Source organism: Carassius auratus, chromosome 37 (assembly GCF_003368295.1).
Source record: "Carassius auratus strain Wakin chromosome 37, ASM336829v1, whole genome shotgun sequence".
NCBI classification, from domain to species: domain Eukaryota; kingdom Metazoa; phylum Chordata; class Actinopteri; order Cypriniformes; family Cyprinidae; genus Carassius; species Carassius auratus.
In genome coordinates, this window is record NC_039279.1 from 3,780,538 (window position 1) to 3,804,406 (window position 23,869).

Consider the following 23,869-nt stretch of genomic DNA (forward strand, 5'->3'; position numbering starts at 1 on the left):
GATGCAGCCGTGAAAAAAAAAAAAGACACCTGCCCAAAATGCGATGTTAAAATTATAAGCACTGTCAGCTTGGGCACTGTGTACCACAGGGTGAAAAAAAAACTGTGAAAATTTACAGAGCTTTAAATTAAACAGTAAAAGGCAGTATCTGCGTTCAAAATTCTTTTACCCACAATTTCACATGTATTGTTTTCTCTTTTTTTATGTGTGTGTGTGTGTCTATGTATGTGCAGAAGTTTGAAAAGATTGTAGGCGCTGAAATGCTCATCTCATTTCCACAGATTTAAAAATGTAAGGGAATGAACAACGATGTGATTGTGGTGAACATCGCCTTGGTGAAGAGCCGCCCTAGTTTCCTGAGCTACTCTGCGAGGAAGAGGGTGTGCTGGAAACAGCATATGGAGGGCATGTTTGTTAGTGCATGCACAGCTGATAAATGGATTAATTGGTTAGATTAAGCAGCCAAAGCTTTGATCACAGGGAACGCGCAAAGAAATGTGTTTATTGTTTATGATGATTTTGTTCATTGAGTTGTGGCATGGGCTAAATATGCAATAAATAAAATTGATGCACTCGTGTGTACATGTTATTTCCTGTTTGGAGCAGAAAATAAACTCATAACTCATTGTGAAATGGGTTTGAATGTGAACTATGGGCCATAAAAGACTGTTCTCAGAATGTTCTTCACTTTAAGGACTTTTTACAGAACCATTGACTAGAATGAACACAACATGAAACATTTCACACATCAGTTGGATTATAAACAACCTAAACTGCTCAGATCATTTAACATTTGCCAACTTCAACTTGAGCAAAAACACTCTTTTAACTCATAAAATTTAAGAGGATTCCACAGACCTTTAATGGTCAAAACCAGACACTGAAATGTATGCTATTATAAATTTACATGAGTGTGCAGCTTGAACTTGTGTTATTTAACCAACGTTTATATAACCAAAGCTGATTTCTGTTAGCACATATCTTTCATTAAACCAGATGGGATGTTCTAGAATGAGACAAACCATATACACTCAGTAAAGGTGCTTAAAAGATTCTTCACAGCGATGACCCATTCCGTCAAAGGTTCTTAATAGAACTATCTCTTTCTTACCTTTTTATAAGCTGAAGAAGAGAAAGGTTCTTTATGGAACCATTTAGACAGAAAGGTTCTTCTATGGCATAGTAAAGCAGCTTTATATTTAAGAGTGCAATACCAAAACAACAGAATTCAACAAATCCATCGCTCTTACTCACTAATATTTGTACTGTTGTTTTCCCTCCAAAGTGATGTCACTTCCTGCCTGGATGATGATGATAATGTCATTAAGGAGTGTCTGTAATTTAAAAAGATTTTACAAAAGACATTTCAGGATGACAAGTGATGAGGACACATAAAAAAATAAAAAATAACTGATTATCACTTGAAATATTCCCAAGAAAACAGTATTAAAAAAAAAAAAAAAAAATTGTAAAATTGTTTCTTTTCAAATCAAAGAGATGGGTGGAAAAAGCTTGTTTATATTTTTTGCATTATATACAGTATATATATATATATATATATATATATATATATATATATATATATATATATATTATATATATATATATATATATATATATATATAATGCAAAAATATATAAGCAAGCTTTTTTTGTGCAAGCTGAGATTCAAACACCTCACCTGAGGGTTTATATGTGTATAAATATACTAATACACACACACACATAACATGTAGCCTATAGTTTGTTGTTGTTTTATGGCAGAAATCATTACTGAAAAACTGTCAACGCAGCAACACATTTCGGAGGAAGCTCAACTCTATCACTCGCAGGTGTTTTCAAGCATTTTACGCTGCCTCAAATTTATATTTCAAGCTAATCAGAGAACAGCCAGCAGCATGTTTATCCCCTTTGGCTGCCGGAGGTGAGTAGAAAGATGTGAATTGAATCTTCGTGAGTGTGAATCGACAGGCCTGTCATTGCCAAGAATCGCAAAGTTTCCTCCCCAGAAGAACAGCATGCGTCTTAATTCTCTTTACCTTTCTGCGCTTCCTCAGGGGACAGGCTGCAAGTTCGCCCCTCTTTGACTCGGATTTGATTTAACCTTTAAAGCCAGGTGCGCGGCTTCCTCTGTAAACATCCTCCGATGTATTTACCACGACTGCTGCTGCGTAGATGGGCTACAAACAAGACAGGGGGGCTGTGAACTCGGCATGCATTATTAATCTAGATTATGCTTTATTTTCTCTATCAGGAGGGAGTGAGAAGATAAAACGCAAGCATTAGGTGATTTTGCTCTCTTCCTGCATGACACACGTGGGCCTCGCTTCCTTTTGTTCACTTCAGTCTCTTCTGACAAAGCAGCCTGACGGGAAGCAGAGCGAAAGAGGCCTGTTTGTGTGTGTGTGTGTGTGTGTGTACATGCTCGAACACTTCCAGCATTTCAACTGTTAGCGGCGTCTGACTCCTGACTGACAGGTCGACACGCCAGTGCTACTCTACATGCTTTCATGGCATCATGTATGTTGTGCGGGTCTGTGGGGAATGCTTGAGCGCCTGGAGGAGCTTCGAGCACTGTCAAGGCTCACTAAGAGCCACAGAGGTGATCGAGGCTAAGTAAAAAAAACCTTCAAATACACCCGCATCAGTTGTGCTATTGTTTTTTGTTTTGTTTTGTTTTTTCACTGAGGGAAAGAGGTCTCGTCGAGGTCCTCGTTCCCAGCGAGAGCGAGCGATGCTAAGAGAGATTGGCTTTTAGAAAAATAAAAGCACCTTTTACATGACTTGATGTGTGTTTCTTCAAAGCACAAGCTACAAATTTGCACATGAGTTAGTGTGACATATATCACACACAGATAATTCAGTAAAAACAATAGAAATATGGGTGGCATGTTTTGAAACATGTCACATGTAGGGGAAATAAATAAAATAGACTACAGAACATAATGCTGCAAATGATATTCTATTAGCCCCCTATCCGCATGAATTCAGGTGTGTGTCTATAAAGACAGTTTATGGTTGAATATCACAAATCCTGTCAAGAACATGTCAAGGCCATATAGCATCATTATGAAAGTTAAACAAATTCTGCTCTAAATTGTAGTCAGTGTATTATACCAAAATCTCATTGCACTGCCTTATTTTCATTAAGCAACATATTATTTCTTATTTTAACCTTTTTTTTTATTATTTAAAAAAATAATAATCAGATATGACCAGTGAGGCCACAATTATAATCATCCATTTCTCTAGCTGTTTTTATCATCCACCGACCTTGACATCCTGAGGCATTAATATTTGATAAAGATGTCCTAGACACCTTCATATGATTATGTTCAGACCATGAAGGATTCCCGAGGTAGAACAAAAGAAATCCTCTGTGACACTTCTTATATTTCAAGCAAATTTTCAAGCATTGCATTCTTCTCATTTAATTTATGATATTGGGAGGTTTCGCCACATATTGTTTGCAGTCAGATTAATTTGTGGTTTGATTATTATGGCCTCTTGCATCCCACGTTTTTCTCTGAAGATGAATAAAACATATTGGGTAAAGGTTACACATTACAATATCTCTCTGCAGTGGGATATTGATTCTATAAAAATGAAATAAATAAACAATCCAGTGAATCCCTTCCAAATCATCAATTTATGAAAGCCACCTCACCAGTCCACAAATGCATATTAACCGTCTATGAGAGCATTGTCAGATGTGATTTTAAATGGATGGATCTAAAGATTTAGGACAAAAGGCTTCCATTAAAGTCTGAATGAGGCAACAATGAATCAGTGCCCCACATTCATGTCTCTGAGGACTCTCTTTAACAGATATAATGCAGACACCTCCACGGCTCTTTATTCTTCCCCACAATGTGCAGCTTTCAGTCCATTCATAAACAGGAAACATCAAAAGATTAGGCCGAAAGATGTAGATATCTTAACAGTGCAAAATGGTCATAAATACGCAGGTCACCCGCGTGGTGCATTTACACTTTTCTCTCCCTTTAACCACATTCAAAGAGTTACGCCCCTTTATTGACGAGGGTTTTGATAATGCGCCGTTATCTAGCAAAGTATCTTTAAGTGAGTGCCAGAGGTAGCAAATTTGACTCATTAAAGGAGCATAAAATTGTGTCTTTGTGCATGACCTTTTGTTCAGCATCTTTGGAGAATTCTGGTTACTAAAGAGAGCAGTTTTTGAGAGGAGAGAGGAAAGACTCCACGAGTATTAGGTTTCCTGTTGGGAACAATGCCGACAGGTTCAACTTGCAGAGCATGGGTGTAACTTAGCCTAGAATATTGTGGATCAAAGCCTCATAAACAAAGTAGGGGGAAATGGTGTAAGAGTATATGAGATCCAGAAAGAACACAGCCATGAAAGAGACGGGCCTAAACTTCAGGAAGAGGCAGAGGAAAGACGGAAATGTTGTCACTGCTACATTTCGGCCTTTAGACTCTTTAACTTAGATTTCCCATTGAGCTAGAGGAAAATGCAGCTTTAACGAGATTCTTGAGTCTAAAGAAGGGCCTGCGTATTACAACAGTTCCTTTTTTTTCAGAGAAGCAATACTAAATTCTACTCGTACTGTTTCTACAGTAAATAACAGTTTATGTCCACAACTGTTTCAGAATGGATAAAGTAGTGCTTCTCATCCAAAAATTGGCAGAGGTAAAGACTGTAGGGAAATAGTCCAACTAGGACAGCACAATAGCAGACTTATTATTTGTTAAAAGGGAGGAGAAATTCTCCCCCCCAAAAATATTTTATTTATTTATTTGTACATCAAAGGCCATGCCCTTGATTTTTTTTTATTTCTTTTTTTTTATTATTTGATTAAATTGCAAAACTTAAGTCATTTTTACACAAATTATGTGGCCATGTGACAGCACAGCAATGTAGCATACTACGGTTTGAAGTTCTTTTGTGTGTAATGGTGTATCCCCACAATGCAATGCACTTAAACTGATCTTCCAATTCCGGTGTAATATAATTATCAACTTTATTTTTAACATCTCTTTACTGATACAAGTTGCTGGCCACTCATATTCACTTTTTAGTATTAATTAAAAATATGCTATGTAGTAAGTTTTTTTTTTTTTTTTTTTGGCATCAGTGGTTCTATGAAAAAAAAAAAAAAAAAAAAAAAAAGAACATCCATGGAGCACGAAGGGTTCTTTATAGTGGAGAAAATATCCTTTGGAATATTTCCTCCCATTCTTCATGGAATCATCAACAATGCCATTAAAGAACCTTTGTTTATAAGAGCTCAGCCAACAATACTTTCATCATTAATACGCATATATAATCAAGAAAGCAGCTAGTCAGCATGTTAGAACGCTCGATTGGTTTTCCTCCTCCCTGCTGACAACGAAAACGAACCAGAAATTTCCCCTGCATGTGCACACGGTGTACCCTGACCCCGCTGATCTGTACAATAAACCCATAATAGCCCTTCGTCTCCCTAAGGAGAACACACCGGCAACCTGGGCCACTTACGGGAAACCAGGAGCAGCGTCCACACAGCATCAGGTCACCGCGAGAGGAGAGGGGCTGGAGAGGAAAATAATAACTCATCTATGAGGCCGAAAGCACCAACATCTAAACAAACATATATGTGCACCTGTCACAAGTGCTCAGAGGGACTCGTGTTCATATCTACTGTGTCAGATAGCAGTTGTCAGGCTTGACCGGTCTGATCTCCTCCGCATCTCATTACTGTCCTTATGAAAAGCTCTTATGGGCCGCACTTGATCTCCAAATATGAGTTCTGAAGATGAGATGTTGTTTTTTTCCCCGCTCGCGCTCTCACTCCTCGGCCTCCTTTATTAGCAGCTAAGCTCTTTACACTTGTAGCATATTGCAGTAGGTTATAGGACTAAGCTTTATTGTCCTACATTATTGAAAATCTAGGCTCTGAGAGCCGGCCCCAAGAGGTCAAGCTTTGTCTGAACGCTGCCTCTCATTTCTCCACCGACAAAAGCTAACACTGAGGGAGGGTGAGGAAGATTGAGCTGGTAATATACTTAAATCCATCTTGGTTGACTTAGCACAAACTTCGACCCGTCCCCACGGCTCCTCCTGAGCTGAGGTAATTCCTTTATAACTTACAGGAGCAGAAACTATGACTTATGAATACAGGGCCACTCTTATAAGTCTCTTGTAGGAGAAGCTTGTTTTATGAGCTGGGCCGCAGATTGAGGAAGTCATATCTGCTAGAAGAGATGCTCATGTCAAAATGAGTATTAAAACTTGCTGTCTGAGGGGAATAGCTGATATGGAAAAAGCATCACCATGTGTTGCAGGTGTTCTTTTTATTAATCAGAGTCATTATTGAGAAGATGAAACTTCATAAGAATGTTAAGGATGGGTTAGATATGTATGCGGCTCGGACTGAAGTGGACCAATAAAAAAATGCATGTATTGTAAAACTTTAGAATAAAATACCAGGGATATTTTTCCAATTAATTAAACACAGAAACAGATGTATGGTGGTATTAAATATTTAAAAGCTGGCTTTTAAACACTAGTGAGTTGTCCAAGTCCCCATGGAAGAGAAACGGAATGGGACACTGCCATCTTGTGTGCACTTTGGGGAAGAGCATGTATTGATTTTTTTTTTTTTTTTTTTTGAAAAGCCTGAATTGGCTCTAAAGAAAACACAAAAGCTTTAATCAAATTAGACTTTACGCAAAATATTCTGGATTGGTTTAAAAATATATATATAAATAGGTTAAATCACTGAATGTGTTGAAATGTTTCCAACAATCAATAATGTTTAAAAAAAAAAAAAAAAGATAAATCTATTAAGAGAAGAACAATATATCTACAAAAATATCATTCAGATGAAGTGAAAATACATTCATGGGCATTTAATGACCAAATTTAATGTAACTGAAATGTTAAACCACACAAATAAGTACAAATCTACATGAAATAACATTTAATCCTGAAAACCCTTTCATAATTTACATTTATATATATATATATATATATATATATATATATATATATATATATATATATATATAGATATAGATAGATAGATAGATAGATAGATAGATAGATAGATAGATAGATAGATAGATAGATAGATAGATAGATAGATGGATGGATACATAATACATACTGATGTAGGTAAAACAGCACTAGGTGAGAAGATTTGGGAAATGCATGGAAGACACAAAGCATGCATGAAAACCGCACATGGTACAGATAAACCTGCTGATTGTTTCTCTATATCGGCCGTTTATTCAGTCGATTCATTTTCTCCAGTAGCCATTGGCAATGCTGATCAATACCTCATGATGTGGTTTATATGGCCCTGTCAGAGACAGAGAGAAACATTGATGAGACACAGATCAGCTTCACTCAACACATTGTGTGTATAATGTTCATTAACCCTACGCAAATTGCTATTCATATATGCTGACTGTTCTCGTGTCGTAGTGGTTAGATCAGCTGGTAGGTACTCTGGCCTGCGGGAAAACCGTTCAAAATGTGCATTTCTTTTTCTTCATGAATAAATATTGATTTGCAGGAAGTACACTATTTCCAAAGGCAATCATATTGCTTGTATCAACACCGTCCAGTGAAAGCGCTGTGGGTAGATTGAGTGTGTATGTGTGTGTGAAAATTGCACCAAAAAAAAATGATGAATGTGTCATTTTATAAAAAGTGGCATGCTATCCACACACCCTTTAGACATAAAGAGGGGAATATTATTTGTAACCCACACAGAAAAATATCAAATATAGTATATTTGGTATAAAATGATTACTATAAATTGTATTTTTATTTATTTTTTGGTAAAGATCAGTACTAACAAAACAATGGTACTTTAAATGTAAAATCAGGGTTCATGATGGTAAATGTCAGACTTTTTATATTAGTAAGTAAAGAAAATTTAAGGCAGGGGTGTCAAGCTGAATTCCTGGAGGGCCGGAGCCCTGCAGTGTTTAGATCCAACCCTAATTAAACACACCTGATCCAACTAATCAAGTCCTTCAGGCTTATTTGAAAACTGCATGGCTTGTGTGTTGGAGCAGGGTTTAAAAAAAAACTCTACAGGGCTCCAGGCCTCCAGAAATTGAGTTTGACACTCCTGGTTTAAGGAATAAATTAAATGGAGCACAATACATCAGTTTCAAAATGTAAATGTATTAGCAATGCTTAAATGTTTGAAAATACAGCTTCTGACAGATCTGCATTACTTTAGTTTAATGACTGTATAAATTAATTAATTAATTATTATATTAAATATATATATATATATATATATATATAAAGCCTTTAATTAACTTTAAACTGACTTTATGGATTTAAATCTCTGCTCTTTTTTAGGCTTTAATTTGTGGAAGGGTGAATTTTAAGACTTTTTAAGACCAGCAGACCTGAAAACTTCACTTTATGCAGACTTTAAAATTAGTTTAGTACCAGTATTTTGGGATGCACAAGGTAACCCTTATCAGACCGGATTCTACAATTATATACAAAAGGAGACATCACTTTTTATAGACAAATTATTTGTAGTTTGTTACTTTCTATAAAATTCTGTACATTTCTAGTACACCTTTTAGTAAATTTATAGTAGTTTAGTATTTTAGTATTGTTCTTTTTTAACCTATTTTGTGTGACCTATATACACAATTTGTATCTTTTGTCTGTATGTCTTTTTATCATTGCTATTTGATTGTTCTGAGATAACTCTTTGAAATGTTTTCAGTCAGTTCAATAAAAGCAAAAAAACAAAACAAAACAGTACAGTAGTTATTTAACTGTACATTTCACCTCTACGTACTTAAAATATAGTACGTATACAATTCAAATGTTTATATATTTAACCAACGTCTTAATATTCAATTCAACATTTCTCCAAAACATTTCTCAGTGATATCTCAGTGATATCGTATATTGTTTAGTAATGTCTTGCTTCAGTACAGTGTCCTGATGAAGGGTTCGATGAACGCTTAGTAATGTCTGGCAGCATGGCGAACCTCACGGACGCGACATCACTAAAACAGTTCGAGGAATTATTAAAAAATAACAACAAGTAAGTGAAAAATAAATCATTTTTCAAATCTTTCAAATTTATTTAATATCGAAAAGATATGTAACTGATTTAACATGTATACACGGGAATGAAACGTTTATAGAGTTGAGAATGAAATAACCGATGGCCCGCTCAGATAGGGTAACGTTAACGTTAAACTCTAAGTAAATGTGATGCAAATCTATCGATGGATTAATATGATCTACATCACATGATTTTGGATTGATTGTTTTAATATTCAGCTCTCTGTAATATGTCTATTTGTTTTTTAGAAGCCTTTGGAAATTCATGAGCTTGCACTCAAAGGCTGATGTTGTTGTTATTATGAATATTAGGCTAACTTAATGGTCTTTTCTCATAATCAGACCTCTTTAGGCTGAGTTAGCCTTGTTTACTATGTCCCTAAACGAATCCTTGTGTCCCTCATGTCAGTCCAAACCTGTATGTTAAATCCGAAATAGCATGGGTCAGTTTGATTCTTCATTGAATAATGGTAACGTTAGATTCTGTTCATCTGGTGTCATTGTTGAGGAGCACTATAAACAGATTATATACAATTAAATGATTCTGTGCAGGGTTCTCCAAATTAGGTCCTGCAGATTTTAACACACCTGAACACATCTGCCTGGAAGTTTCAAGTAAGGTATACTAGTAAGACCTTGATTAGCTGGTGGAGGTGTGTATGATTAGAGTTGGACCTAAACTCTACAGGACACCAGCTCCCCAGGACCGAGTTTGTAGACCCCTGGTCTAGATTCACATTTAAATAAATTGTAATTCAGATCTACATGGATTTGCTTTAAATCTGTATTTCCAGCTCAACATCATTCCTTCTCTGTCCTCTGTCCAGGTCCCTCACCGTTGTCCATTTCCATGCAGCATGGGCTCCGCAGTGTTCGCAGATGAACGATGTGATGGCAGAATTAGCCAAAGAGCACAAACACACCATGTTTGTGAAGGTATGGGAACCACTGACACTCACGGCCATTCTGGAAATCATTTCAACAATAACATTCATGCTTAATTTGTGCAAATTGTGGTTAAAGCCGTGGTGATGTGTAGTTTCTGTATCATTAGCAGAATTGGTTAAAAAGAAAGCTTATTTCCAGACAAGTTTCACACAGACTCCAGTCGCCCCCAAATCATACCTGTGGACAGAAAATGACCTCTCTAGCTGCTAAAACCAGCAGAGCTGTGTTATGAATGTTTTCATGCATTGTTATCTGGCCAGTTTGCATAAATGCAAATGACAGAACTCTTTCAATGAAAGTATAATGAAAAAATATTATATATATATATATATATATATATATATATATATATATATATATATATATATATATATATATATAAGCAACAGAAGTAATTAATTTTAAACAAAATATGCTCAGATAATAATATTTAAGGTCTATGGGAACACCTATTACTTAATAAATTATTGATTATAATTGAAAATTGCATTGAATTTTAATTTAATATTTTTATTTGAAAAGGTTTAAGATATATAATTTTTATTAATTTTATTAAAGTCATTTTTTTTTAATGGAATATTTCATTGTTTATCAATGATTTCCAATTCAGTGATCCAGTCAATTATAGACGGTTAAAATCAAGACCCATCCCATGGTTTTTCCCATTTCTGAGACCGTTTTACTGGGAAATATTTCATAGATTCACAAAAAGTGAAGAAAGATTGTGACTTTGTGTTTAAATTATTATTTTTCCAGAAATGTATTTTTTTTCTGTTATTTGGTAATACATTCTTATATGAACTTAAAATTTATGATTTCATTTTTATTTTTATTAAATGCATTTTCTTATCCCAAATAAATGTGTACAACACTCTGGCACAGTCAATTTTGTTATGTTTGTTTCAACATCTAAACTAGTTGAGATATGCCTCAAGCAATAGTGTGAGTTTTGGTGTGAATCTCTTTTTTTTTTTTTTTGACCATCTGCAAATGCATGTGTGTGGTACCTGTTTGAAAATGCCCATTATTCTTGCAAATGTTCCTGTGTGCACCGGGCTCTAACTGATGGTGAAACGGCTGTAGCTCCAGTAACACAGATCCAGCTGCTCTCCTCCCTCTGCTCCGGCTCGCAGTGGAGCACATTGAAATGCCTCGGGCTCTGAATGACTTTACCTTCCTCATGGCCTTAAACCAGCAGAGAGAAATTTGTCCTTCTGTTAAGGGTTAATACTGCCTTTCATCACACAGTCAGCAGAGCCAGAAGAGTTCTTCAAGCCAAAACCGCCCTTTTATAATCTATATGGAATAAATGATGTGGAATTCCTTAGAAAACATTCAGAATGGGAAAATTTCTCTTTGCTTTTAATTTGAGTTCTTTTAAGAAATTCATTTTTAAGTTCAGTTTATGTGTCAAGAAATGTAATTTCAATAATTATCATCATCAGAAGCAAATTAATTATGAAGTGTGTCCAAATGTTTTACATGTTGTAGCTGTGGCACTGGAGTTTAGATTTGTATTAGTTTTCAATTTCATGTGAAATGTTTTGTGTGTGTGTGTGTTTTCTGTCATAAGTGTTTTTTTTTTTACAGCCATATAAACTGTCAGTGCGTGTGTTATATTTGACATGTTGATGCGTGTGATGTTTTATTAATGTGAATTATAAAGAATCATTAGTACAGTAGTTTTCTCTCTCTCTCTCTGTTTTTAGCTGGAGGCAGAGGCAGTCCCGGAGGTTTCTGAAAAGTATGAGATCACTTCAGTTCCCACCTTCCTCTTCTTCAAGGTAAAACTTCCACGTTTGACTCCAGCTGTGCTCACATTTACCTAAAATTATGATTTATATATATATATATATATATATATATATATATATATATATATATATATATATATATATATATATATATATATATATATATAATAAAGGGACATTTTTAGAGAGTAGGAGGTTAATTTTGCCACAAATAGGAACATTATATTATATATGATTTAAACCTTTTAACAGACTGCAGACTTACAATTTAAAATAACTACTTTCTGTTTAAATATATATTTAAAATGTTAGTTATTCATGTGATCAAAGCTGCATCATTACTCCAATCTACTTTGTCTTAATCCTTTAGAAATCATACAGATATACTGATTTGATCTTCAATATTGGACTTTTTTTTTGTGGAAAACATAACTTACATTTTTCTTATTTTTTAGGATTCTTTGAGTTCTTTGAAGGTTCAAAAGAACAGCATATATTGAATATATTTATTCATATTTTATAGCATAGGTTTAAATCTGGTTCCTTGCAGAATGTTAAAGTGTTACAAAAAAAGTTGCATGAATTATTCTATTAAAATTGTATTTGTTTATCCAAGTTTGTTTTAATCATAAATAGACCAGGTCACCAAAGTAAAACTGTGAACAGCAATTCAATAAATGGATTGCTTCTTTCCCAAAACATTCAAAGTGACTTATTTAAATTACAAATGAAACCATTTTGTATGTAAAATTAGTGACTTACTATATGACTGGATTGTGAATGTTAGGCTGTGATATTATTGGCTAGTATTAGTTATCCTCGCCTACACAGCCTTTCTCACTTTAGAAGAAAAGTTGTTTCAAAGGTAGAGAAAGTTAACACATTTAAATAAAAGAATTGAAGACCTAATATGCCTTGTTCTTTGTGTTTCATAAAGCATATCTAGGCCAGGTTGTGTTTTTCAGTACACACAGCTTGTATTTATTTTAGGTGTGCTGCGATAATGTTTAGCGTTTATTTAGCAGAGGGAGGCGGGGTTAGAAAAACAGAGCCTGTTGGGAAGCTTGAGTTTAACGATCAAGTAATGTGAGCTGCAAAATCTCCTCGTGTTAGAATCAAGCAACTGAGAAATAATGGGAGGTTAAACAAACACACGGCTTGGCAAGACTTTCCCTCTCTCGGTGTAACATGTCAAAGAACCAGGAGAGCCTGCGGCCTGTTTTCTCTCTCTCTCCCTGCAAACAATCTAAACAAACTGGCAAGCATCCTAAAAAATTAATGCTGTTTTTTTTATTTTTTTTCTTCCTCCCTCTCAATCTATCACTACTCACTCTTGAGTGTTTTTTATTTATTTGTTTACCGACAACCCTTAGGGCGGTGAGAAGATTGACAGGTTGGATGGTGCGCATGCCCCTGAGCTGACCAATAAGGTGCAGCGGCTGGGGTCCGGTGGGGGCGGGGCTGCCAGGGCTGGGGACGTCCCTAAAGAGGATCTCAACGAGAGACTGAAGAAGCTGATCAACGCCGCACCCTGCATGCTCTTCATGAAGGGATCGCCCCAGGAGCCTCGCTGTGGTAAACACACGCGTATATACTCACTCGCATAAATTAACACGGGGTCAGCAACCGTTAGAGCAACCATTGGTGATGGAGTGACACAAATCAAAGTTGCATGAACAGGACGGAAAGAGAAGTACATTGCATCTTTCTTAAGAGCGATGGACAGTCAGTATGGATGAACCACTATATTCCAAGTTCCACCAAAATACAGCCTGGCTCGGTTTGACCCAGAGTTTCTAACTTGATGATCTGATCTCCCATTGCAATCAACAAAGATTCTGCAGCACAGTGCAATGTGCATTCAGTTACTTTTTTGTCATATTGCATCTCTGCTTTCACGACTTCTTGGGTGTTTTGTGCTGTGTGTATGGCAGTGATTCCCAGACTTAAATATGTTCTTGAATGAATCAACTGAGATATTAAGTTAATCTTTTTTGAACCGTTTAACACTACATTTGCATACTAATGGTTCTCTGGTATTGTTTAATGGTTGCATGACATGCAGATAAACAATATAAAATATGCAATTTTATTAATGCTTTTTATCCAAATTGACTTGCATTCACAGTCTGTGGAAAGGATCCATATTAATTGAAATTCTCTTGACGAGGCTGCTGGTCGATTTTGAAGCAGCCACAAGTGTGAACAACCACTTTTGTTAATCAAACGTTGGTTGATAAGCAGTCACTCTAAATTAGGAACATATTCTGCTTTTGTAAGTTACTTATACTCATTAAATCCTCACAGTGAAAGCTTTAGCACTTAATAAGGTTTTATTCTTTAGTTTGTTTAACTTTAGGCTGTTAACTTGATCTTGCTTATTTCTGTTTGATTTGCTGATTTTCTGGCATGCTTTTTTCTTCCTCATGTCAAAGATGTGTGGTGTAGAGTTGGAAAACATCCTCGTATTAATTTCACCCATTTTTAACAAAATACTTTTTTGATAGTTCAAAGTGCATATTTGGTCATGGACTGAGGCGCAGTTTAGCGCTCAACGTTTTGTCTGTGTAAAGAGGAAGGTCTAGGGGAATGCTGGCGTTTGCCATCCTGAGATCAAACTAAAAACGATATTGAACTCTAATCTCAAACGTGATGTTGAGCTTTCAACGGCTGCCAGCTCCTCCAGCTCTGCTTTATTAATAGAAGATCCTCCGAGTTTACGCCGCTTCGTCTCTGAGCCCGGAACCTGTTGCTCGGCGCCGTTGATGTTATTTGAAGCCGTGCTAGGTGTCAGTGGGTCGGTCCGACTCGGAGATATTATAATACTGAAACTTATTGATGTTCTCATTCACTTGGCTTATACCCAAATCAAGAAATAATGCACAGAGAGCGAGCCATGCCTGTTGGTAGCGTGCATTGGGTTCTAAATGTAAACACGCTCTTTCGTTCCAATGCAAGCGTCGAGCCAAATGATCAAGTAGGGCTGTAGTACTCGAGTCCGGTCTTGGACTCGAGTCCGGACTCGAGACATTTTTCTGTCGTCTCGGACTTGTCTCGGACTCGTTGCATTTGCACTCGGACTTGTCTCGGACTTGGCCATTGGACTCGCCAAGTCTTCTAGTTGGTCTCGACCGAGTCCAGCAAAAAAATAAAATAAAAAATTTCTCCTTCAAAACAAAACCACATTTGAATGATGTCGCGACTGAAAACGTGTGGCGCGCCGCTCTCCTTATTTCCAAAGCACTCAGTAGCCTGCGCTTGCGCTCCAGTGGCGTCTGCTGTTGCTGGGCAACCATGACCCGCTCTCCATGATGACGCAGAAGTTTCAGCAAAGAATAAATGGAATTCCAGCACTAAACATCCCTTTCAGTAGCTCTGCTAATAGATTCATTTAAAAAATGGCTATCCTTGTACAACTATGATCATCTGTTTCTCCATCTTGCCTTAGCTTTCAGTATTGTTCCGGGAAAGGATGTGCATAACCAGTGGTGCACTTACTGCGACCTGAAAAGTTTAGATGTTTCCAATTTAATTTTCTACCTGTCAGATTGTGTTTTATTCACGTCTACACCTAGATAGCCTTTTTTTATCAATAAACGCGTATTAATGTATAGCGTTATGCAACAATTACATATGTAAATTTTAAAAACTTTATATATGACATTACATATTTACATTTTCATGTAACAGCCAGTATTTGTATCTGTAACAATCACAAAATTTTTCCTATCTGCATTCGGATACAACATCGTACAGTTACTTGATAAGACTGTTATGACTTTTTATATATTTTTTCGTAGTTATCACTGAACAAGTATGTCGTGTTAAACTGAAATAATTATTAATTTCTAAAATAATATTTATCATGCAAGCAGAGAGATGTCATGACAAACGTTTAGTGATCATTTGAACACGACTGAATCTATTCAATGCACACATTCTCATTACGCAGAACACTTTGAGCGAGTCTTAATGTTAATGAACTTCACTAAACAAATGTGTGTGTGCCGCGCAAACCAGCAAAAGGTAAAGATGCAAACATGTAGGACAAGTAGACAATGTATCCGTATCGAAGCTGATTATTAGCCTACTCTTGAGAGAGAACTGATTTGGTTTTTGAGAGACTGAGACGTGCAACGCGTCTGTTTGATTGGAGAGCGCGCTGTGCTTATTCCATTCATTCGTATCATGGTAGCCTAAGCTTTCAATATATGCCTTTTAAATATATACAAATAATATAACGTGTAGCTATGATGTATTATTATAGGTAAAATTCCTCTTGCAACGCTCTGATTTCTGAGAGATAAACAGAGAGGCGACAACAATGCGGTGTTTGATTTGCGCTCTTTTCATTCATAAAGTTTACATTCATTCACTTCTGGCGCTGATGCCCTGGCTCACCTGTTATCTAGCAAACACCAGACTGTGTCAGCTTTAGCCAAGTATTCAGGCAGAATTATTCCTTGAGCGTTATTCGTTTTTTAAGCCATTATCCGTGCCATATTCGGCTTCAGGCACAACCCTAATTATTACATTACATATTTTATTTTTACATGCAACATAGATAAGGTCATATAGTAACAGCTCCACGCAATATTGTAATTCTAAAATTCACGTCGCACTTGCAAACACTTTGTATTCATTATGGTTAATGCATGCTGGAGTAGTCGATTGTTTCCAACAGCGCCGAGTAGTCTATGCAAGCACTAGTACAGTATGACAAAAATTTCACTGTATTTATGTGCGCATGCCCAGTAGAGCCAAACGTATCCATTCTAGCCTTGCTGCGCGCATTTGTCATATCCCGAGCTTTGCGTGTGTCTGTGCACTGTGCCAATTAGGCATAGTCATATACATTTTTGACCACAGATATAATGTCAACAAAAAATAAAGTACATAAAAATTATTTGACCTTACAGTTCCAAACTTTGTTCTTTTATCCAAGTTTAGCTCCCAGGGTCGGACTCGGGGTAAAACCAGTACTCATTAGCAAGGCCCCAAAGGAAGAGAGGGCCCTTGAAAAGTATGAATCTGAAATATATATTTTTTACCTGGATATTTTCATGGGTGGGGGGCATGGGGGCCCATCAGGACTGCCTATGCATAGGGCCCAGGATCTTGTTTAACGCCCCTGTTAGCTTTAACCCTAATTATACACACTTGAACCTAATCAAGCTCTTACTAGACACACTAATCTTCCAGGTGTTTTAAGGCCAGTTGGAGCTAAACTTTTCAGGACATTGGCCATCCAGGATGTAGTTTGGAGACCCCTGTCCTACAGAGTTGTTACTTTGCACATGCTTTTTGATCATTACAAATAATAATGTAAAATGATTTTCTTAGAATAGGAGATATGCTTTCTCTCGCATCACAAACATTATCAGTAGTTAAGTATGTGGTCTTGAAGAGGACCCTTTTTTCTTTCATTTGGACTCGGTCTTGGACTTGGACTCGAAACTTTTGGACTTGGACTTGACTTGGACTCGAACCTCTTTGGACTCGGTCTTGACTCGGTCTCGACTAGTCCTGGACTTGGACTTGACTTGGACTCGACAAAGCCGGACTTGACTACAGCTCTATGATCAAGTGTTCGGCTAACGCTAACTCTAAAGCAGTTATGCATGTCAAATTAAAAGGTTAGGGGTCCATCTATCAATTCAGATCTCTCAGCCTTTCTCGCTCAGAGTGGGTTGTCCTTGAAAAGAGGAACGATGCTGTAACATCGCCCCTTTCCTGGAGCAGAGTCGGCCAAAGTGAATGGTCTTCTGCCCTTCTAGGTGCAGGCATAGAGGGGGAAAGAACTCGGCAATCAATGCAGCATGTCTGGTGGAGTTTGCCCGGAGCCAGAGAAAGCAGCTGCCCGCCTGTTTGCCCGCTCTGATAGAGTTGAGCTAATATACCAGCAAATGCATAAGCACAAGTGAGGCGCCTGGAGCTGTTTTATAATGAATTCCCTCATGAGCCACACAAGATGAAAATGGGTGTTTTACTGCAGGGGCTACACAGACTCTACACATCACCTTGCACATCCTTCTCTCCTGATCTTGTTTCTTTCTCTCGCTCACTCCTCCTTGTGCGCCACTTCTCTTGCTTCTTGTTCTCTTTGTCTCCTCCCATATAATATCCCTCTCTCTCTTTTTATCTTCTCTCATTTTTGACTTGTAGTCGGCTCATAGGAACAGAAGTATTTAAAATTCAGAAATCAGAAAACTGTATTCTACAACTGTGTTATAGCTTGTGTTGCCCAATATTGCGTAGAATCTAAAATGGACGAAAGGGTTATTATGCAGATTGCAGGGTAGTTGTGATTGCTGGATATTTCACTCACTGTGTGACTAAAACATACAAAAATGTTTTGTTGCCATTACGGAGTTATTAAACTAAAACCATTAAAAAAAAAAAAAAAATCTAAATTTCAGCAACATCTATCACAATAGTTTAACATGATTTGCTACTAAAATTATAATAACTATTTTTTTTTAATTACATTGATTAAAACCATATAATAAATATACCAACCTAAAAATAATAAAACCTTAATTGATATTAAAATGGAACATGACAAAAAAAAAGGAAAAAAAAAAAAAAAAACGAATTGACTAACTGCACACACAGATAGATAGATAGATAGATAGATAGATAGATAGATAGATAGATAGTTCCTCCAAACTTTAAAACAAGTGTGAGGAAGTAAAATGTACACAGTCAAACCAAAAAAAAAGTTAACTCTGAACAAGAAAATGCAATGATAAATCACAACTTTTGTCATTGTGGTGACATTAAAATATGAATAGGTTTATTTGCTTGTATAAAATGTTTAGTTTCTTTCTTTAAAGTGCTTAATTAAGTGAAAGCTAGTAAAAAGCTCACAAGCAAACTAAAGGGTGAACTTAATAATAGTTTCATAATACAATTAATTGATTTTAATTTTGCAATGACAAATGAAAACATTAGTTGTCATTGTAGTGACATTTCAAATATAAAAGTTTGTTTTTTGTTTCTTCAAAGCCTTTAAATGAGTGCAAGCTAGTAAAAAGCACACTGCAGTAATGATACTCTTTTTAACCTGTTGCAGGTTTTAGTCGTCAGATTGTTCAGATTTTGAAGGACCACAGTGTACAGTACAGCAGTTTCGACATCCTCTCAGATGAAGAGGTCCGACAGGGACTCAAGACCTACTCCAACTGGCCCACTTTTCCGCAAGTGTACGTCAACGGAGAGCTCATCGGAGGACTGGACATCGTAAAGGTACGAGGAATCCCGTTGTCGATGAGATACGAGGAGAAACTTTAATGCTGTTGATTGCGTTCAATTGAAATATGGGCTATTTTTCCAAACACCGATTTCTTCATTGCTTGATGGTTGAGCGTTTTATCCCATGCGTATTATCTTAAATGGACTTTTGATGCAGTGTGTGTTCTCAGCTTTCTGTTATTAGCTTTATGTTGCTTTACATTCCCAGCGAGCTCATACTGCTTAAATCAAGCAGAGCACTCCTGCTGAGAGAGGAGGGCTGGATCAGCCAGCATCCATCCTCTCTCTTCTCTCTGGAGTCCAAGAGGCCCTTCCTCATTAATATACTGCATTTACCTTTCCAGAGAGGTAAACTGTCTCAGCAGGGAGCTGTTAGTTATGAAAGGAGAGCGTGCATGTGTGAGACAAGTTGAAAGGGATCGGGATTCAGAGATATTTGATATCCTCCACAGGAGCTGGTCGAGTCTGGTGAACTTGAGAATACTTTCCCCAAGACTCTCTCACTGGAAAGCAGGTAAAGACAGATACACACTCGCTCAAACAGACCCCCTTCAGTACAACTGGACTTGTTTAAACACTCTTTTCTGACAGGCTGAAATCTCTAATCAATAAATCACCCGTCATGCTCTTCATGAAAGGAAATAAAGAGGTGAGTGGACTTAAATGCGCTATTTTTCCTCCCTTTTCTTTCTAATGAAACCCAGTTTAAAAGAGTGAGGAGAAAGCAGGGGCTGTTAAAGGGATAAATCGCCCCCCAAAAATGAAAACACTTATTTATTCAAGCTCTTGTTATTCCATACCAATATGATTTCCTTTTTTTATTAAGTACACTTTTCCTACAACAACTTCATAGTGACCATGTATCTCATGCTCCACAAGTACAGAAAAAAAAGCTATAACATATATATATATAAAAAAAAAAAAAAAAAAAGACCAAATTTCAAGGAGCTGGTTCTAAATTTAAGTTTATTTAAGTAGCGGGTATATTAGCTTGGGCCAGCGGATACACCATTAAGTTGCCAAAAAGCATCTTTCTACATTGAATGTCATTCAAAGTTAACAGTATAGGTTGAAGAAATTAATATTTATACAACGCTATGCAATATCAAATAAATTACTACTATTATTATTGTAATTATTATATAGTGTTATTTCAGTTTGTTCTTTTAGATTTATATATATATATATATATATATATATATATATATATATATATATATATATATATATATATATATATATATATATATATATATATATATATATATATATATATATATACAGTTTTCAATTTAATATTAGTTTAATTTAGTAATTGTATGTTTTTTTTTTTTTTTTTTTTCTGGGTTTTGTCAAAATATTAGTTTTAATTTTACTTTAATTTAAGTTTTAGTGTAGTTAGTGTTTATAGTCCTTCACCTAGTTGCCAAGGCAAAATAAGTTAATCTGATATTTATATTTTATTTCAACTTAAGTTAACAAAGATGTTTTATAAGTTTTAGTTAACAATACCACCACTGTTATTATTATTATTATTATTATTATTACAGTAATAAAAAAATAAGAATGTTCTAAAGTAATAATGTGAACATTCTGCTGAATGTCTTCCTTTGTGTTCCACTGAAGAGAAAATGTAATAATTTTATTGTATTCCATAGTAGATGGATAAATTAATAAATTATTGTTATTAAATATAAAATACTTTGTATATAATTATTTTAGAGCATGCTTTGAAAACAGTCTGCAAAATGTCTTCCTTTATGTTCTAATGAAGAAGAAAAAAAGTCATGAGGTGGGTTTGAAAATGACATAAAGGTGAGTAAATAATTACCAAAAGATCTGTTTTTGGGGTGAACTTTTCCTTTACAGTAAAAAGAAAAAAAAAAACATGCACAGGGATGAAGCAGTGCTGGAAATCATTGTCAGGCGGCTCTGGCACAGATAGAGCTGCGTTCTCTTTCTTTAATGGAGGAGAAAGACCCCTCACCTCCCTCCTCATAACTCTATTGATCTTTAACATTCAAACATGAAAAACATTCTTTGCAGTAGTTTAAAGTCTTTCCTCATGAGACCTCTCTTTTCTCTGGTCTGACTGGTTTCTCTCTCTCCGTCTCTCTTGTTCTATTACCTCCTCTTTCTCCCCTAGTTATTGAGACACACTTCAGAATGTCCTTTGTAGGTGGTTGTAGTTGTAAGTTTGGTTCTGTGCTGGTTTGAGCTTCTCCAGTAGTCTGCATGTGTTTTGGTGGAGTTGAAAACGTGCTTCCTCTGATTGGCTTTCAAGCGCAGGGTTTCACTTTACTCCAGCCTCTCATGATGTTCTAGCGTTTTCACCCTCCTAACTCGTGTCTTTGTGAATACTCAGGCTGCCAAATGTGGATTCAGCCGTCAGATACTGGAAATAATGAACAGCACGGGGTGAGAGAATCTATTACAGCGTTATCTAATTAAGACAGACGCTCTTTTTGGATAATGTTCTTAACACGAATTATGAATTACTGAAAGACTAAATGTATGTTAATATAGTAACATAGTTTTTTTTTTTACATTTCAGAGTTGAATACAGTACGTTTGACATATTAGAAGATGAAGAGGTGAGAGTTCCTTCAGTTTTAAGTTTGTCTTTCCATTTTTAGTAAATGTTTTCTCGCCATAGACGCTTCAAGAACAACTGTGTTACAAATCTTAGTGAGCTTCTTACATACTGAGAACTGAATAATGAACTGTTAAACAGTTATGTAAATGTCCCTAAATAAATTGTTTGTTTGTTATGTTTTTAGGTTAGACAAGGACTCAAGACATACTCCAACTGGCCAACATACCCACAGCTGTACGTTAAAGGGGAACTGATCGGAGGACTGGACATAATCAAGGTGAAATGCATAAATAGCACTGCAAATGTAATGTTTCAGCTGTAATTAATGTAAATAATGCTAGATTTCAGGTATTAATTCCATATAGAATGCTATAATTTTATTTTTATTTTTTATTTTTTATTCCTTAGTATACAGGTTTGAAGTGCAAAATATATTACCTATGGTCAATAATATGTTTTAATGTTTTTTTTTTTAAGAAACTCCCCAAGGTTGCATTTATTTGATCAAAAATAAATATTGTGAAATATTAATTAAATTGTAAATAAAATATTTTCCTGTGTGTGTGTGTGTGTGTGTGTGTGTGTGTGTGTGTGTGTGTATGTGTATATATATATATATATATATATATATATATATATATATTTATATATTTGTGTGTATGTATTCCTTTGATTCATGCATCCTTGTTGGGTGGAGTTATTAATAAGACCCCAGACTTTTGAATGGTAGTGTAAGAGTTATCTCATCTGCCTGTAGAGATATACTGTGTCCTGCAGTAGTAGTTTTTCTCCAGCAGAGGGTAGATGAAGCACTGTAACTAACTGACAGGACCATCTCTGAACCTAAATATTAAGGTCATTGCATTAGTTATCCAGCCAATTGTTATTTATTTTAAAGAAGTATAAAACAAAATATAGCATGAAGAAGTTAGTGTTGAATGGTGTTTCATAACTGATGGGAAATGTGTATATTGTTAAACAGGAGCTGAAAGAGAACGGTGAGCTGGTATCGGTGTTGAAAGGAGAAAACTAAACCGCTCCAGCACTGAAGAACATGCCTGTAAACTGCACCGCTAACCTCAGGAATGGAGGACTCACGTTATACTTATTCCATCCGAGTTTTTTTTAGGAAATCATATTTTATTAGGAAATTACTCATTTCCAAAGTCAATGTTGATCCTATCATGTAAATCCAAAGAAGCTTATTGTGTTCTAATCTGTTTTTGTTGCACTGACATGTTTTAGATCTTATTCATACCTGGTATTTACATCTGTCTCTGGTAATCTGATTAAAAGTGGACAGCCAAGATTTAAAATGTACACCAGGGATTGATGTGTCTTAAATATGTCTGCTGTGACCACATTTTTGCCAAATCAAATAGTTTAAAATGAGAATGTCCATCCCATTAAAACCAATTTCAATAAAAATAGTATTGGGCAAAATATAAGACTTATGCATGTATTTGTATGGGTATTTTCTTATTAAACTGCTAGTAATTTACTGTTTTAACAAAATGATTAGATGTTAGTTGGGTAGGTGATGCTTTAATGTTTTCTGTGATGCATCAGTGTGCATTTTCCTTTATATTTAACTGTCACCCCGTCCCGTATGCGGGACGCCTACGTTGACTATACTATATTTCAATCAAATCTAATCTAATCTTGACAAACTATATATCGTTGGAAAGGTCTAAGACTCCCAAATATATATTTTTTGTTAAAAATTATGTAGGAAAAGTAATAGATCAATTTATGACAAGAGTGCACCCTCAGAAATCTACATTACAAAAGGAGCTTTGACCTTTGTTTAAAAATAAGACTTCCTCGTTGCCTTTTTCTCTATCACATATTAGAAATCATCAGAAGTTATAGATCACTTGAAAACATAAAATCTCAAAATTCATCTTTTAAAACCCATTTTAAAATCAGACATTGCATCACCATGTAAATGGTACAACAAAATCATGTTAAAAAATGTTTTCAGTCATGAATTATAAAAATTTAGGTTTGTATCATGCACATTCAAGTCTATCTTCAAAAACCTGAGTGACAGTTAACAGGTTAAAATATTTACCGGTATGTCAGATCAGATGTTTATGTCATGTAAACTTGGCTTTAATGCAAGTCCTGTCAGAGCCAATGATTTGGCATGTAAAACCAACCTGTGTGAATCTGTGCCCTCATTAATGAGCCCATCCATCTGCTTTTAATTACAGGTTGTTAGATAAGGCCAATTTTTGCTGT

At 35.8% G+C, this 23,869-nt stretch overlaps 1 protein-coding gene across 1 annotated transcript; it reads left to right on the top strand.

Moving 5' to 3' along the window:
• Positions 1-8,108: 8,108 nt before the first annotated feature.
• LOC113055920 (glutaredoxin 3-like) lies at positions 8,109-23,073 on the top strand. Its single transcript, XM_026222310.1, has 12 exons — positions 8,109-8,151; positions 8,936-9,050; positions 9,901-10,009; positions 11,731-11,805; positions 13,149-13,350; positions 18,851-19,023; positions 19,482-19,543; positions 19,621-19,678; positions 21,395-21,447; positions 21,584-21,623; positions 21,810-21,902; positions 22,608-23,073. Exons 1-12 carry the CDS (start codon positions 8,124-8,126, stop codon positions 22,656-22,658), a joined length of 1,059 nt encoding a protein of 352 aa, XP_026078095.1. The 5' UTR covers positions 8,109-8,123; the 3' UTR covers positions 22,659-23,073.
• Positions 23,074-23,869: the final 796 nt, after the last annotated feature.